We start from the raw sequence: 16553 nt of genomic DNA, 5'->3' as shown, positions 1-16553 counted from the left end.
CCTAAGTTTAGTTTCCAACTTTTCTTTTGATCAGAGGCTCATTACATAATGAGATGCCTGTTAACTTATCCTGATTTTAAAAAGTAACGTAGGTATTGTGTTCGTTTGCAACAGAAACGATGAGTTGGATTTTTCATATAGAATTCTTCATTGAACTCTTGTTCTGTTTCAGAATGTTACAAAAGAAAGACAGATGAAGTTATTACAGCAACAGAATGACATCACAGGCCTTTCCCGGCAGGTGAAGCATGTGATGAACTTCACAAATTGGGCAATTGCGAGTGGCAGCAGCACAGCTCTACTGTACAGCAAGCGACTGGTGAGACACATAGTGTGTTTATCCCCAGGTCTTTACATTGATTTTATTAAGACTTACATTCAGTGAACTGTAGCTGTTTCAAGTCTAGATTTTGTATTTTTGCCAATGTAACCGGCACTGCATTAAGATACAGAAAATTTCCATCACCCACAAAAGTTTCTTTGTTCCCCTCTACTCCTGACCCTAGGCAACCATTAATCTCATTTCTGTTATTTTCTAGAATTTCATGTAAATGGATTCATACAGTATTTACTGTCCTGAAGATACATGATAAATCATTTCTGCCAGAAATGTGCACTTGATTGCTAATATAGGTAGTCTTTTAAACACAACTGTCTCATCTCAGGTCGTGGGGCTACATGAGCTTTTTATGTCTTTACCATGTTTGTTTTCTCAGGTAATACTTAATTTTTAAGACTAATGTGAATTTTTTCCCTTCAAGATTACTTTTCAGTTGCGCCATATTTTGAAAGCACGGTGTGATCCTGTGCCTGCTGCTAATGGAGCAATCCGTTTCCATTGTGATCCCACCTTCTGGGCAAAGAATGTAGTCAATTTAGGTGAGAATTAATTAGTTTTTTCAGTGTGACTGGGAACACTAAATTAGGAGGAGAAAGGATCTAAAACAGATTTTAGATCCTTAAAGCTTTACTGTAACACATAAACTTCTTGGAAAATATGTTCCTCATTGGAAACTCACTTGTGCTCTGTTCGTGACATTTTGAAGAATGTTGAGCATCTCCTGTGTGTAGATTTTAAAAATGTGAATTATTGTTGACTTTTCCCCCACGTATTTGAAAATTGGTAATGACTGTTTTATGTCAAAAACTTAGCATATGGGGCTTCATTCTCTGGAAGAATTTATTAGATGCCCTAATAGTTTGTGTATTAATTGTACCGAATTGTCCACTAGAGGAGGCCCTCCAGGATGCTGATGTGTGTGAAAGTCACATTGAGGAATGTTTGAAAGATAAGAGTAGCGCTTTTCCACACAGAAGAGAAATGGGCTTCACTCTTGTCCACAGTGTGGACCTACAGACCATAGGTGAAAGTTACAGAGAGACAGACAAACAGCTCAATTTAAAACAAAGACCCAAAACTTCCCAACAGTTAGAACTGTCTACAGATTGAGGAAACTCACTTTGAAAGTAGTTAAGTTCTCACCACTGGAAGTGGTAAAAGCAGAGGCGAATGGATTTCTGTAAAAAAGTGATCTTTGTGTATATTAAAATTTGGCTATAGCCTTAGAGAAGGCATTGGCAAACTGTATTTTGTGTGGCATGGTAGCTAAGTTTGTTTTTTACATTTTAAAGGCTTGTAAAAATAAATGAAAATAGAAGAATATATGGCAGATCTTATGTGGTCTGCAAAGCCTGAACTATCTGACCCATTAAAGGAAAGGTTTGCCAATTCTGCCTTACATCCAACCTTCCTCAAATTTGCCTTCTGTTCCTAGAAAATAAAGGGCTGTGTGAGAACCAAGGAAAATTGTCATTTCTAGGGACGTAAGTGGCTAAAACATTCCATGTTTCCACGGAAGACAGTTTTGTAGCAATGTAGTACTCTGCCCTGAATAGTATGGCAATTCAAAGGAAAATGGGATCAGCATTAGCAGTCTTAGATATCCTTGAATCTTGTCCAGGAGAATTGATTTTGACTGACTAGATGCGCCTCCTCCAATAACATCTGTTTCAGATCTTTAATTTTCTGTACATTTGTGTAAATATAGAATAATACACAATACATTATTCTGAATAATCAAAAGTCAATTATTTGGCTTTGGACTATGTTTCTGATCTTCATCATCTTTAAACCTATCTCCCACTTCTGCTGTCCTGTCAGAAGCTTTGAGTGCTGATAGTTGTGAAAGGAAAGAGGAAAAAATAGTGGCAATCAAAAGTGGATGATTTAATCGTTTATATGCAAATTATTCTCATTTTTTAAATCCTTCAGGTAATCTAGTAATTGAGAGTAAACCAGCTCCTGGTTATACTCCTAATGTTGTAGTTGGGCAAGTTCCTCCAGGGACAAACCACATTAGTAAAACCCCTGGACAGATTAACTTAGCGCAGCTTCGACTCCAGCACATGCAACAGCAAGTATATGCACAGAAACATCAGCAGTTACAGCAGATGAGGATGCAGCAGCCGCCTGCACCCGTATCCACAGCAACGACGACGACACAGCAGCACCCTCGACAAGCAGCCCCACAGATGTTACAGCAACAGGTGAGTATTAGAGCATGGCACGATTGATACAAATGATGAAAGCCTCAAGACTGCACTCCGTCCGATTGGGATGAATTGCACATTTCAAAGTGACTAGCAGAGACAAAGCTCAAAGGTCAGAGTTTAAATATTTGCTCTGGGTTTGGCAGGGGCCTGGGGGAGATGTGACAAAGGGCATTAAAGAACTACTTAACATGGGATATGAAACTAACTCATGGTACTATGGAAGAGCAAAAGTTTTTATCCCTCCATTCCAGGTATTTTTTGTTTTCCACGTGTGATTTGGGTCCAGAAAGCCAGATATGTTTTACCTAAGGTCAGATACATTCCTTAGGCATTTATTCAAACTATTCCCATCCGTGTATCTCTTTTGATCTCCCCTCCCCCATCCAAATCAAAACCACTAGTCCAGGTTTGGATAAGTTAATGTTGATAGGCTTTACACACACACACACACACACACACACACACACACACACACACACAGTGGAAGGGATTGGGGCTAGAGTTGGGGAGAATGACTTACGCTTTTTACTTTATGCCATTCTGTCCTGTCGATTTTTACCATAACATTTTATCATTGAAAGATAAATTTATAAAAAATATTATTAAGCAAATGCAATTTCTACCTTTTGTAGCCTCCAAGATTGATCAGTGTGCAAACAATGCAAAGAAGCAACATGAACTGTGGAGCTTTCCAAGCCCATCAGATGAGATTGGCCCAGAATGCCGCCCGGATACCAGGGATACCCAGGCACAGCGGCCCTCAGTATTCCATGATGCAGCCACACCTCCAAAGACAAGTATGCCTAGAGTTACATTTGTAAGAATCATACAATTTTAAAATTAAAAGACATAGTTTTTCTTAAGCAGGTGGGGGCTCGGGGTTGGCCATTGATACCTTTGAAAATTTGATTAATGCTGTGTATCTTCTTGTTCCCCCAAATTACACATACACATGAATTCAATTTTAACAGCTTCTTTAATGGCATTAAACCCATTATATACTATGGGTTAAGAACCTCTGGTCTCGTCCAGCCAATTCATTTTACAGAAGTAAAAAACAAAGGAGCTTTTTATTTATCCACAATCACAAGAGGTAACGGTAAAGTCAAGATTAGAACCTTAGTTTCCTGAAATTGTTTCTCTGTTCTTTTCATGTGGCGTTGTGAACTTGATCTGTAAAAAGGACTTTGAAAACGGTAGAGCTGTGCTATATGTAATTTATTTATTTGGGTATAGCTTCTCTCTGCTTGTTTTTCTTTTTAGGATATAGATAATGCTTGCTATGAAAAATAAGTGTATTTTAAAACATGTTTTCTGATTTTTGCCTGAATAGTAGGTTATATTTGAATAGGAGTTAGGACGGGGCGCCTGGGTGGCGCAGTCGGTTAAGCGTCCAACTTCAGCCAGGTCATGATCTCGCGGTCCGTGAGTTCGAGCCCCGCGTCAGGCTCTGGGCTGATGGCTCGGAGCCTGGAGCCTGTTTCCGATTCTGTGTCTCCCTCTCTCTCTGCCCCTCCCCCGTTCATGCTCTGTCTCTCTCTGTCCCAAAAATAAATAAAAAAACGTTGAAAAAAAAAATTTTTTTTGAATAGGAGTTAGGACTATAAAATCAGGCTACTTTTACATATGATCTCTAGTTATAAAATAATAAAGTTCATTGTGGAACTGTGATAGTGATATTTTTCAAAGCATGCTTTAATAACCCTCAGAATGAGTATGAGGTCCTTGTCAAAAATAGATTCTGAACCATAGCCATTGAGTCCAAATTTCTAGGGGGAGAGTACTCAGAAATAGTAAACTTTTACTAACTCTCAGATCAGTCTGCATACTAAACTTGGATAAATAGTCCCAGTGCAGTGGTTCTTCAACTTTTATACACAAGTACCTTTGGAAAGACTTTTGAAAAATAGGCACTCCCTCACATTTAAGACTGACATTTAAAAGTTCTATTATAGGGGCACCTATGTGGCTCAGTTGATTAAGTGTCCGACTTTAGCTCAGGTCATGATCTCATGGTTCGTGAGTTCGAGCCCCACTTCAGGCTCTGTGCTGACAGCTCACAGCCTGGAGCCTGCTTTGGATTCTGTGTCTCCCTCTCTGCCCCTTCCCTGCTTGTACTCTGTCTCTCAAAAATAAATAAAAATTAAAAATTTAAAAAACAATAAAGGTTCTATTATAAATTTAAGTTTCAGTGATTGCCAAGGACATATTTTCTGGCATATTGTAATTACTGACATTATAAGATCAAACCGTTTCATCATTCTTATAAACTAATCCAGTGGAATCCCAAATACTATAGCAAGCTCTTTTTTGGAAGTCCAAACTTTATTGTCTCTTTTATGCTTGGACCTGAATTTCTCTTCTACTTCGTCTATAGAATTTTATCTTTATATACTTATGTTTGATAGGTATATAGATCAATCAGTTGCAGTTTTCTGTGGGAAAAATGTCTATCTTAATTTAAAAATTCTTGTATTTCCAGTGACAGTAAGACTATTATTAAGCTTAAAAATATTATTTTGGACCAAATTTTCATTATAGTAATTTCTGTACAATTATACATAAATATACTTCTATGCTTTAAGAATATTAGGAAACATAAAAAATAAAATTCTTCTGGGTACACATTTCTTTATGAGACAGATGGAGCCTTTTCCTTTTTCCTGTTCATTTGTGTGTGTGTGTGTGTGTGTGTATGTATTTATTTATTTTAATGTTTATTTAATTTTTGAGAGAGAGAGAGAGAGAGAGAGAGACAGTGCCAGCAGGGGAGGGGCAGAGAGAGAGGGAGAGAGAGAATCCCAAGCAGGCTCCATGCTGTCAGCACAGAGCCCAATGTAGGGCTCAATCCCATGAGCTGCGAGATCATGACCTGAGCCGAACCAAAATCAAGAGTTAGGTGCTTAACTGACTGAGCCACCCAGGCGCCTTATATATATTTGTGTATGTTACTTGTTAGAGTTAGAATTCAACATCAGTTTTTATTACTGTTTTTTCTTGTTTCTGTTTTCTTATGATGCTTGGGAACCTGTTTACAAAAACATGTATCTGGGAATTAAAGTAATTTTTTTCATTTTCCTGAATTGTTTGAACTTTCGCAGATTATAAACTAAAACTTAGAATGAGCTATGAATACTACTTTATGCATCTTTTTATCAGTTGACAGTTTCTTCATGTCTTTTGTTTTTGTTGATCATCTTATATCAGAACCCACTCAGATTTATTAACTCAGGTTTTTGAGGTGGGCACTTTGTCATCAGCTGAACACTTGTATCTTTGCTTGTCTCAGAGTATTTTCTGCCCCAAGGTAGTGTGTTAGATAGGATTTGAAATGGGTCAGAGGTGTGCTGTTTTAGGGGAGAGGGAGAAGGGCAATTATAGAAGAAGAGAACCTGTAGACTGGCACATTCCTAGGGAAATTGGGTTTTCTTTAGAAAAAAAGTACATATGAAGGTTGAAGATCTGGACATTAGTTTCCATAAAAGTGTTCACATAGCCATGTACCCGAAAGCCCACAAATATTACCAGGGAGCAGCTACACCCTTTGGAAGAGTGCAGAAACTGCGGAATCATCAGACTTTAAGGCCCCTACGGAAATAAGTGAATGTTAGAATTTTCAGTGTTTAAAACTTCTAATTATTTATTTGTATATGTATAATTTGTTTCCCAAGGATTTTCATCTATATTTATCTTAAATGATCCTAACAGTCGCTTACAATGAGACAGGTGAGGTGTTACTCACATTTCTAAATTACTGAGATTATGTGATTTGCCTAGAGTCACAGATTATTACAATCAGGAATTGATGTCATATTTCCTTTTGTACATTCATTTTTTTCTACCGTATCAGTTATATAATAGACAACTATCCAATTGTTTTTATTTTTAAAAAGACGGAAGAGTCAAAGAGGAATATAAATAGAACAGTGACTTTCCCGGCCTGATGTTTAAAAACTTTGGGGGCTTCTAGATCATCTATTTATGTACATCTTTGTTTGTAATAATGCCATGTCTCCAGGCTGGCAGGTTGAAAATAATGGCAAATCTCCTTTTCCTAAAAAGTACACAAAAATGAGTAGGAAAACAAAAAGGCTAAGTTTGAGTTATTGTTACTTTTTTTGTATAAGTTGGAGAAGGCTTTTTCCCCCAGTTTTATTAATAATTGATGTACATCAGGGGCGCCTGGGTGGCGCAGTCGGTTAAGCGTCCGACTTCAGCCAGGTCACGATCTCGCGGTCCGTGAGTTCGAGCCCCGCGTCAGGCTCTGGGCTGACAGCTTGGAGCCTGGAGCCTCTTTCCGATTCTGTGTCTCCTTCTCTCTCTGCCCCTCCCCCGTTCATGCTCTGTCTCTCTCTGTCCCAAAAATAAATTAAAAAAAAAAAAAAAAATTATAAAAAAAAAAAAATTATAAAAATAATTGATGTACATCACGATAAATTTTAGGCTTACAGCATAATGGTTGGTTTACATAGATTGTGAAATGATTACAATAGGTTCTGCTGATATCCATGATGTTGTATAGATACAATAAAAAGAAAAGAAAGGAAGAAAATTCTTTTCCTCCTTGTAATAAGTACTCTGAGGATTTACTTTTTTTTTTTTAATGTTTATTTTTGAGAGAGAGAGACACACACAGTCGAGCAGGGGAGGGGCAGAGAGATGGAGATACAGAGTTAGGATTTACTTCTGTTCTATATATTTAAAACTATGGTCATACTGTATGTTACATCCCTGTTACTTGTTATCTTATAACTGGAAGTTTGTACCTTTTGCCTTTTGACCACCTGCCATTCCCTCTTCTTCCACCCTCCACCTCTAAAAACCACAAGTCTGAACTCATTTTATATGAATTTGTTTTGTTTTAAGATTCCACATATAAATGAGATCATACAGTGTTTGTTTTTCTCTGTCTTATTTCACTTAGTATAATACCTTCAAGGTCCATCCATGCTGTGGCAAATGACAGAATTGTCTCATTTTTTATGGCTGAATAATACTGCATTCTAGACACACACATACACATTTTGGATACACACATACATACAACTTCTTTGTTCATTCATCAATGCATGGGCACTTAGGTTGCTTCTGTGGCTTGGCTATTGTAAGATAAGGCTTGCTTCTTTGTTCTTAGTCACAGGTATCAAACACTTGTGTATCCTTCCTAAACTAAAACTTCTTGTAAAGGTGTAGTTCACATTAGGATATCCTGGCAGATCAAGTAATGATAACATCTTTTTTCCTAACAGCACTCAAACCCAGGGCATGCTGGACCCTTTCCTGTTGTGTCGGTGCACAACACTACAATCAATCCAACCAGCCCTACTACAGCTACGATGGCAAATGCAAATCGAGGTCCCACCAGCCCGTCTGTTACAGCAATAGAGCTAATCCCCTCAGTTACCAATCCTGAAAACCTTCCATCGCTGCCAGATATTCCACCCATACAGGTTTGTATTTAAGTTGAATGACAGATTTAAAAGCTGTTAATTAGGAAGCATTCTTTCTTTTAAATTTAGGAACAACATTTTTTGAAATTTCTGAAGAGTAGAGTATTAAATATTTGATTTTGAAGTTATGTGTGGTAAAAAAAGATAATAAAAATTATGTGTGCTGAAACTAGCATGCCTCAATATTTTAAAGTTCTAAGATATCAGTTTTGTTAATCTTTCTGCCACCTGCCAACAGACAAACCTTATGTTAGACAATGCACTCCTGCTGTGAGCTTGGATCCAGAGAGGACACCAGGACCCCAAATGTGGTCACATCTTTGCCATTCTTCTGTTTGGTCCAAAAGGGATGAGGTACCCCTTGTGCAAACAGGGTGGACTGAGAAAGAAAGTGGTTGCAAGGCCTAGGTATCAAGCACTTGTGGAGAGGAGCAGGAGGCATCCTGAGAGAGGCAGTGATGGTGAAGAGTAGAAGAGTAGAAGGGCCTCTGAGGCATCTGTCCCTTTCACCTGTAATATTTTCCTGAAGAAACATATCTTTCAGTGCCTTATGAAATTTCATTAATTCATTTGAATTAAAAGCCTTTTATTAAAAAAACTTTTTTAGTGCAATGTACAAGCTTTATTTAACAGAGGCAACAAAGGCAAACAGCCACTTATATTAAAGGGAAAACAGACTAGAAGAGATTTTATCTTAAACACCTTAGAGAGGCGCCTGCGCCTGGCTGGCTCAGTCAGTGGAGCATGCAACTCTTTTTTTCCTTTAAATAATATTTATTTGTTTGTTTGTTTATTTATTTATTGAGAGAGAGAGAGAGAGAGAGAGCGCGCGCGAGCAAGCAGGGGAGGTGCAGGGAGAATCCCAAGCAGGCTCCGCACGGTCAGCACAGAGCCCGACTTGGGGCTCATACTCATGAGCCGTGAGATCATGGCCTGAACCGAAACCAAGAGTCGGATGCTTAACCGACTACTGAGCCACCCAGGTGCCCCAAGCGTGCAACTCTTTGATCTTGGAGTTGTTAGTTTAAGCCCCACATTGGTTGTAGAGATTACTTTAAAAAAAAAAAAAAAAAAAAGAACCATCATATAATAACTTACTTACAGTTGCACTTAACTGAGCTCTGTTGTAGTGAAGAATACAGCTCATGCACCATTATGGATGAATGATTTGTACGTTTTCAAGTACTCACTGAATACTACCTCACATATGTATACATTAAATTTGAAAAAGGTGTAATTAATGATCCCCAGATATACTTCATTTTTGTTGATATTTTGGAAGAGGTTATTTAAGAGAAGAATATATGTGATTCTGGCTCATGAATAATGTGATGAACCCACCCTGGACTCTGTTGGACACCAGGTTTCCTCCACTGGTCTTCAAACATCAGATGGGTTTTAGATACTGGTTAGGAAAGTTCTCTGGGTAACACGATACGCTGGTACTCGTAGTGCTTGTTGAAATACGTGTTCAAGTTGATAGAACTGCTTGTGGGCTTCCTGAGGGTGGGTGGGAGCAATGAGGCACCAAGAGTGGGCTCAGCAGACTGCATGTCCTCATTAAGCCAAGGCAACGACTTGACAAAAACATTTTATTTATACATTCTGTGTAACCTTTGAAGGTTATATATACTGAGTCGTCCTCTCCTGCATTGTGCAAGTTACTCAGAGTCAAGTGTTACCATGGGAGCAAGGAACAGTGTAATTACTAAGATACTAAGACCCTTGATTGCATTTTAATATTTTTATGGGTTTTATGGATTTTATAAGAGTTTTAAAGGATGTTTCTTTAACTTCAAATTGTTTCACAATCACTAACACATTGTGAATTTTCTTAATCTTATTGCTTCCCAAATAATAGGAGAGGTCTTTTTTGGCTAAGTGAATGTTAGTTGTATTGGTGCTGAGAGGACTGGACGATACAGAATGGGAAATTTGGGAATGTGTCTGCAAAAAAGTAAAATTTCTGAGTCATAAACTTAGAGTTTACAAAGCACTTTGACAAGCAGTATTGTCAGTTTAATATGTGAAGTCCTCTTGTCATAATGGCATCCCTATTTTATGGATGAGAGTAAGAAGGATTAGTGACTAGTACATGGAAAAGTTTTAATTCAAAGCTCACGCTCCTAATTATAAGGCTGGTTCTCTCCCTGCTCTCCATAGAGAGATAGTAGGGAGATAGTTTGTGATTGTAGGCCTGGAAAGGTATAGTACTGAGAGGCTTTGGGCAACCAGAGAGAGGTATGTGCAGTGTTAAAAGAATCATTAAGCTAAACACTTAGCATATGCTAAAATCCTTGGGGATTTAGAATAAAAAGATTAATAAGACTTGGTTCCAGGTCTTAAACTTTGAAGAGGAAGAGGAAGTTTGCCAATGTCTTACTTAACATAGTTTGCTAGGGCTATTCTGATCTTGGTTTGGTGCTTTCTGACAGAGACCAGATGGAGGAAGTGTAGATGTTCCACAGCTTTGAAAAGCTTGGCATCATATTAGACTTTCCTTTTCATCACCTACTTTTTATTTTTATCTATTCATTTATTTTTAATTTTTATTTTTTTAGTGTTTATTTTAATTTTTTTATTCTTTATTTTTGAGAGTGAGACAGAGTGTGAGTGGGGGAGGAACAGAGAGAAAGGGAGATACAGAATCTGAAGTGGGATCCATTGTCAGCACAGGGCCTGATGCGGGGCTTGAACTCACGAACTGCAGGATCATGACCTGAGCCGAAGTCGGACACTTAACCGACTGAGCCACCCAGGCACCCCTATGTTTGTTTATTTTTGAGAGCGAGAGAACAGAGCATGAGTGGGGTAGGGTAGGAGCAGAGAGAAAGGGCACACAGAGTCCTAAGCAGGCTTCAGGCTCGGAGCTGTCAGCGCAGAGTCCACTGTGGGGCTCGAACCCATGAACTGCAAGATCATGATCTGAGGCAAAGTCGGACGCTTAACTGACTGAGCCACCCAGGCGTCTCTCATCACCTACTTTTAAAAATTGAGATACAATTCACATACAAGAAAATCCAGTTTTTAAAAATGTACAGGACAGTAATTTTTAGTATATGCGCAAGATTGTGAACCATCACCACTACTTGCAGGACATTTTTATCACACCAAAAGATACTATCCGTTGGCAATCACTCTCCATTTCCCTCTTATCCAGTCCCTGGAAACCACTAATTTGCTTTCTGTTTCTATGGATTTGCCTATTCTAGACATTTTGTATGAGTGCAATTCTACAATATATGGCCTTTTGTGTTGGGCTGCTTTCATTTAGCATGTTTTCCAGGTCCATCCATGTTGTAGCATTTATCAGTACTTAATTCCTATTTATGGCTGAGTATTCCATTGTATGGATAGTCCACATTTGTTCATGGGTTCTTCAGTTGATGGACATTAGGTTGTCCACTTTGTGGTTGTAGAAATAATATAGCTATAGAAATATTTGTACAAGTTTTTGTGTGAATATGGGTGATTGGTTCTCTATCGTAAATTTCTAGTAGTGGAATTGCAGTGTCATATATTCTGTGTGTAAGTTATTGAGGAACTGCCCAACTATTTTCTACAATAGATGCATCATTTTACGTTCCCATCCAACAGTGTCTGAGGACTTCAGGTTTTACACATTCTTGCCAACACTTGTTACTGTCACATTTTTTTTTTTTAACTTTAAAAAAAATGTTTATTTTTGAGTAAGAGCATGTGTGCACACGTGGGAATAGGGTCAGAGAGAGAAGAGAGAGAGAATCCCAAGGAGGCTGTGCACTGTGAGCACAAAGCCTGATGCGGGGCCCATCTCACAAACCATGAGATCATGACCTGACCCAAAATCAAGAGTCAGACGCTTAACTGTCTGAGCTACCCAGGTGTCCTTGTCACCTACTTTTAAAAGTAATTAGAGGTGGTTACCACAAAAACACAAATAAGAAGTAGGTAACCGTATGAACCAAGTGTAGAAAGAAAAAGGAAACCTGTCATCTCTTGAAGGGAGCTTATTATCTCTTACTTTCTCTCCTATCCTGTAGTTTCCATGGTATAGTAAGAAGAAACCTAGGGGAGACTACACGGGAAGTAGATAACTATGCAGTGTAAATCAGTAGTATTAACTATGCAGTGTAAATCAGCAGTGAATTCAAAGTAATTTGTGGATATATGTTAATAGTAGTCATGATAGCCATTCAGTATGGAGTAGAAGTTGATCTAAATAGAATTCTTTCAACCTGAATTATATTTTATTTTGCTCTGCTGTCCATCTCCAGCATATTGATAGTGCATATTTGTAATTTAGACTTTGAGGTGATAATACATGATGAACCTGAATACTTTTTGAGTACATAAGTGAATATTAGATTCTGTTTAGAATAGCATATAATTAATGGTATAATCTCATGATTTATTAAATTCTTTAGAATTTTTCATATTTGGTGTACTTAGTAACTATCTGGGAACTATATTGGATATTATGAAGTCTTGGGAAAACTGTATTTCTGATATTCATATGTAAACTTAAATGTTACTGACTATCCATTTCTGTACTGTGCTGCTAGCACTGACTAAATGAATCCATCTTTTCTTCCCATTTTTACCAATCTGATAGGTAAAAAGGCACTGTTGATTTCATTTATGTTTCTTTTATTTGTGTGCTTAGTTGTGGTTCACTGATAATTTGTATTTCTTCTTTGGATTGCCTTTTTCCTTTTTTTTTTAATTTCTTTTATTAAAAAATTTCTTTTTAATGTTTATTTTTGTGAGAGAGAGGAAGAGACAGAGCTTGAGCGGGGGAGGGGCAGAGAGAGAGGGAGACACAGAATCCAAAGCAGGCTCGGGGCTCTGAGCTTTCAGCACACAGCCCGACTTGGGGCTCGAACTCACGAACTGTGAGATCATGACCTGAGCCGAAGTCAGTCGCCTAACCAACTGAGCCACCCAGGCGCCTCCTGTCTTTTCCCTTTTAATTCATGGAAGTTATTTATATAGCACATGTTCCATGCAGTTATTCAAGGATACTCAAAAACCATTGATTTAATGAATAAATGAATTAATGTTTTTCCATACTTACAACTTTATTAATGCATGTCGCCTGAAACCTGGGGGTGAATGCTTCAACTAGCATTCCCCTGTTGGGGGCTGTAGTGACGTCATAGAGGCCATTTTATGTACTTCCAGTTTGCCTCTTCCTAATCTGTCCACTCTTCTAGCCTTAGGCCTGTCTTGCCAGAAGTATAAATTACAGGTGGGTGAGTATAGAAGGAGTGGGAGTAAAGGTTATAGGTAACCTGATACTTTCATATCTGTTTTGAATCATCCCCTGCCCCCTCCATTATGTTCAGGTGTGACATTGTTCACTTTCCATCTGTGGCCCATATTAGGAGCTCCCCCCTCGTCCAAAATACTCCACTTAACTAGTTGCAGCTAAATATTCTCCTGCAGGTATGGCTTACAAGTGAATCCTTGGCCAGCAGCCGTGACCACTGGGCAGTTACAACTCCTAATACCCCTAGTGGCCCCCCCAGTGAGCCCTCTGCTTGCGATCACCCTTTATGTTTCTCGCCTTTAGCGAGAAAGGCGTGTACTTTTTAGGAATCCTCCCTTGCCTGTGATATGTTGGGAAATGCTTATTTGGTTTTTCTGTCAATCCAATTCTACTTTGTTTTATTTCTATAATTTTCTTCAAAGTTTCTATGTTGTTGACATCTTTTCCTGTCACCGTGAAAATCAGTACAATTTTGAGAGGAAAGGAGAGCAAGAAGTAAATGTATGTGTTCAGTTTTCTGAACATTTGCATAAAAGGTATCTTGCCTCCAGTGGGAGAGATTAAAAGGGGCAAGTGTGGGCACAAGTAGACCAAAAAAGCAAGAAGATTGGCAGTTATTTAAGAATAGTTTGACCACCTCTTATGGCACAGTATACAGTTTTTCTTAAGGTAGTTTTCATAGTTAAATAGTATTTACTGTTTCTTAGGTAAATAATTTCTATTTTGTCATCACAGTTCTTCAGTATAGTTGGGAGGTTTTAAAGAGAGGAAATTGATGTGTAAGTTGTCCAGTCATCTGGCTTTAACCTGCTGTCTTGTCTGAGTGAGAAAAGGGCTCAGTTCTCCTGTGGACTGCCCCCTTTTTTGGTGTAATAAGGGGCTTTATGCCCCAGGCTAAGCGTTTTCTTTTGAGTCTAAAATATTTTTAAAGCTTTAAAATTAGGTATTGACTTGATTAAATTTCTATTCAGGTGAGTGATTCCAGCAGGACTATGAATGTTGAAATAAAGAGAGGAAGACGGGACAAGAATACTGATAGAGTTCTTTGTCAACTTTGAGAAAAGGCAGAAGAGTCAGATGATCAGAGCTATTTTCATAGTAGAACATAAAGATTTAGTAGATTATTGTGTTCTCTCTTGAGCTGCCCGGTACTTGTTGAATAATACTAATTATAGCTTTGTTCACACAAACTTTAAACCATTGTGGGTCCTCAGGAGAAGCAACAAGGAAACAACAATTACGCCAAATTTGATACAATAATCTGTTAGTAAATTGTGAACATAAAGGATTATACTAATGAAATTAGTAGTTTCTCCTCTGCTTTAATCAAAGCAAATTTCTCATTTCATTCTTTTTCTTTAGTTGGAAGATGCTGGTTCAAGTAGTTTAGATAATCTACTAAGTAGATACATCTCAGGCAGTCACCTACCCCCGCAGCCTACAAGCACCATGAATCCCTCCCCAGGACCTTCTGCCCTGTCTCCAGGATCATCAGGTAAGCCATCAGAGGCCCTGCCTCATTTCTTTAACACTGTAAAAAGCTATCTGTCATTATAGTTGACCTTTGAAAACAGGTTTGAACTGCACGGGTCCACTTAATATGCAGAGTTTTTTCAGTGAATGCAGTACTATAAATGTATTTTCTCTTCCTTATGATTTTCTTTTTTTTTTTTTTTTTAATCTTTATTTATTTTTGAGAGAGAGAGAGAGAGTGAGAGCAGGGGAGGAACAGAGAGAGAGGGAACACAGAATCCGAAGCAGGCTCCAGGCTCTGAGCTGTCAGCACAGAGCCCAACATGGGGCTCGAACCCATGAACCATGAGATCATGACCTGAGTCAGACACTTAACCGACTGAGCCACCCAGGCGCCCCCCCCTTATGATTTTCTTGATAACATCTTTTCCCTAGCTTACTTTATTGTAAGAAAACAGAATGTAATATATGTAACATGCAAAATACGTGTTGACTGTTTATGTTATTGGTAAGGCTTCTGGTCAACAGTAGGCTGTTAGTAGTTAAGTTTTTAGGGAGTCAAAAGTTAATATGCAGTTTTTAACTGCACTGGGTGGGGGGGCGGTGTCAATGCCTATAACTCTCACATTGTTTTAAGGGTCAGCTGTGTATGTATTAGGATTTTCCAGGAAAACAGAACCAATAAAAGGTGTGTGTGTGTGTGTGTGTGTGTGTGTGTGTGTGTGTGTGTGTGTGTATGTGTGTATGTGTGTATGTAGAGGGAGATTTTAAGGAATTGGCTCACATGACTGTAAGGACTGGCAAGCCATTGGGCAGGTTGGCAGGCTGGAGACCCAAGGGAGAGTTGATGTTACAGTCTAGGCAATTTTGGAGGCAAAATTCCTTCTTCCTCTGGGTACCCTAGTCTTTTCTCTTAGTTCTTCCAGTGATAGGATGAGACCCATCCAAATTGTGGAGGTTGATTTGCCGAGACAGAATCTACTGATTAAAATGTTAATCACATCTAAAAACACCTTTACAGCAACATCTAGACTGGTGTTTGGTCAAACAACTGGGTAGTTATATTCTAGCCAAGTTGACATAAAACTAACCATCATAGTATCATATCATTTTTTTTTCCCTGATTGCTGTACTTTTTTTCTTCAAATTCTGTTGGTAGTTTTCAACTAAAGTAGTGTATACCTGTAACATACACTGTTCAGAACTGTATTCACATCCTCTGCTGGATTTGTAGATGCAGTTACTTGCCATGTCTTATATTTTATGATACAGATGGTCAGTTGGAGAGTTCTTTGGTTTCATCCTCAATTTAAAACTTGTAAGATAATGAAAAATGGAAATTAAAAAACAAAACAAGGATTGAGGAAAGGCAAATGAATTTTCAAATTGCAATTTTAAAATAAAAACTTAAATTTATTGGAAACTGTTCACGTTGTGACTAATCAAGTCTATGAGGGTACAGATCTCTTCCAAAATCCCAGTTGTTTTATTAACCCTGTTTGTCATGAAGGGATGAATAATTAAAGCAAATCTAAATGGATTGACAGTGCAGAAGTGGTTACAGAGTATATTTTCTTGGTTTAAATTAAACATTACTTATTTCTTACTGAAATAGAAACAGACCACCTCATTATTTCTGGAGTAAAGATAGTTCAAGTTTAAATGTGAGTTTTTCATAAGATGCATCATTAATACAATTTCTGAGTGGTAGAATTTTTAAGGTGTAATATAATTATTCCAGGACTTATAAAGAAGGAGTAACTATCAGGAATCTAAGAAAGATATTTACCAGATGACTTGGAGTTGGATGGTAAATAGCTTTCTCT

At 38.1% G+C, this 16553-nt stretch overlaps 1 protein-coding gene and 1 pseudogene across 4 annotated transcripts in view; one reads left to right on the top strand and one right to left on the bottom strand.

The window, feature by feature from the left end:
- Positions 1–16553, top strand: part of TRIM33 (tripartite motif containing 33) — a 131017-nt gene that overhangs the window by 98972 nt on the left and 15492 nt on the right. For all 4 annotated transcript variants that reach the window (XR_006206611.1, XM_042953527.1, XM_042953526.1 and 1 more), the window contains exons 7-12: positions 173–319; positions 762–879; positions 2273–2547; positions 3186–3350; positions 7803–8003; positions 14617–14749. Coding sequence is in view for 3 of the 4 variants with exons in the window: in XM_042953527.1 (XP_042809461.1) it covers positions 173–319; positions 762–879; positions 2273–2547; positions 3186–3350; positions 7803–8003; positions 14617–14749 (1039 nt within the window). In the remaining variant the exon portion in view is untranslated. The remainder of the gene's footprint in view (positions 1–172; positions 320–761; positions 880–2272; positions 2548–3185; positions 3351–7802; positions 8004–14616; positions 14750–16553) is intronic.
- On the bottom strand, positions 9262–13113 carry LOC122227845 (annotated as a pseudogene).

This window comes from Panthera leo, chromosome C1 (genome assembly GCF_018350215.1).
Source record: "Panthera leo isolate Ple1 chromosome C1, P.leo_Ple1_pat1.1, whole genome shotgun sequence".
NCBI lineage: Eukaryota > Metazoa > Chordata > Mammalia > Carnivora > Felidae > Panthera > Panthera leo.
Note: the sequence above shows the minus strand (reverse complement) of the source record. Positions and strands in the feature narration are given on the sequence as shown.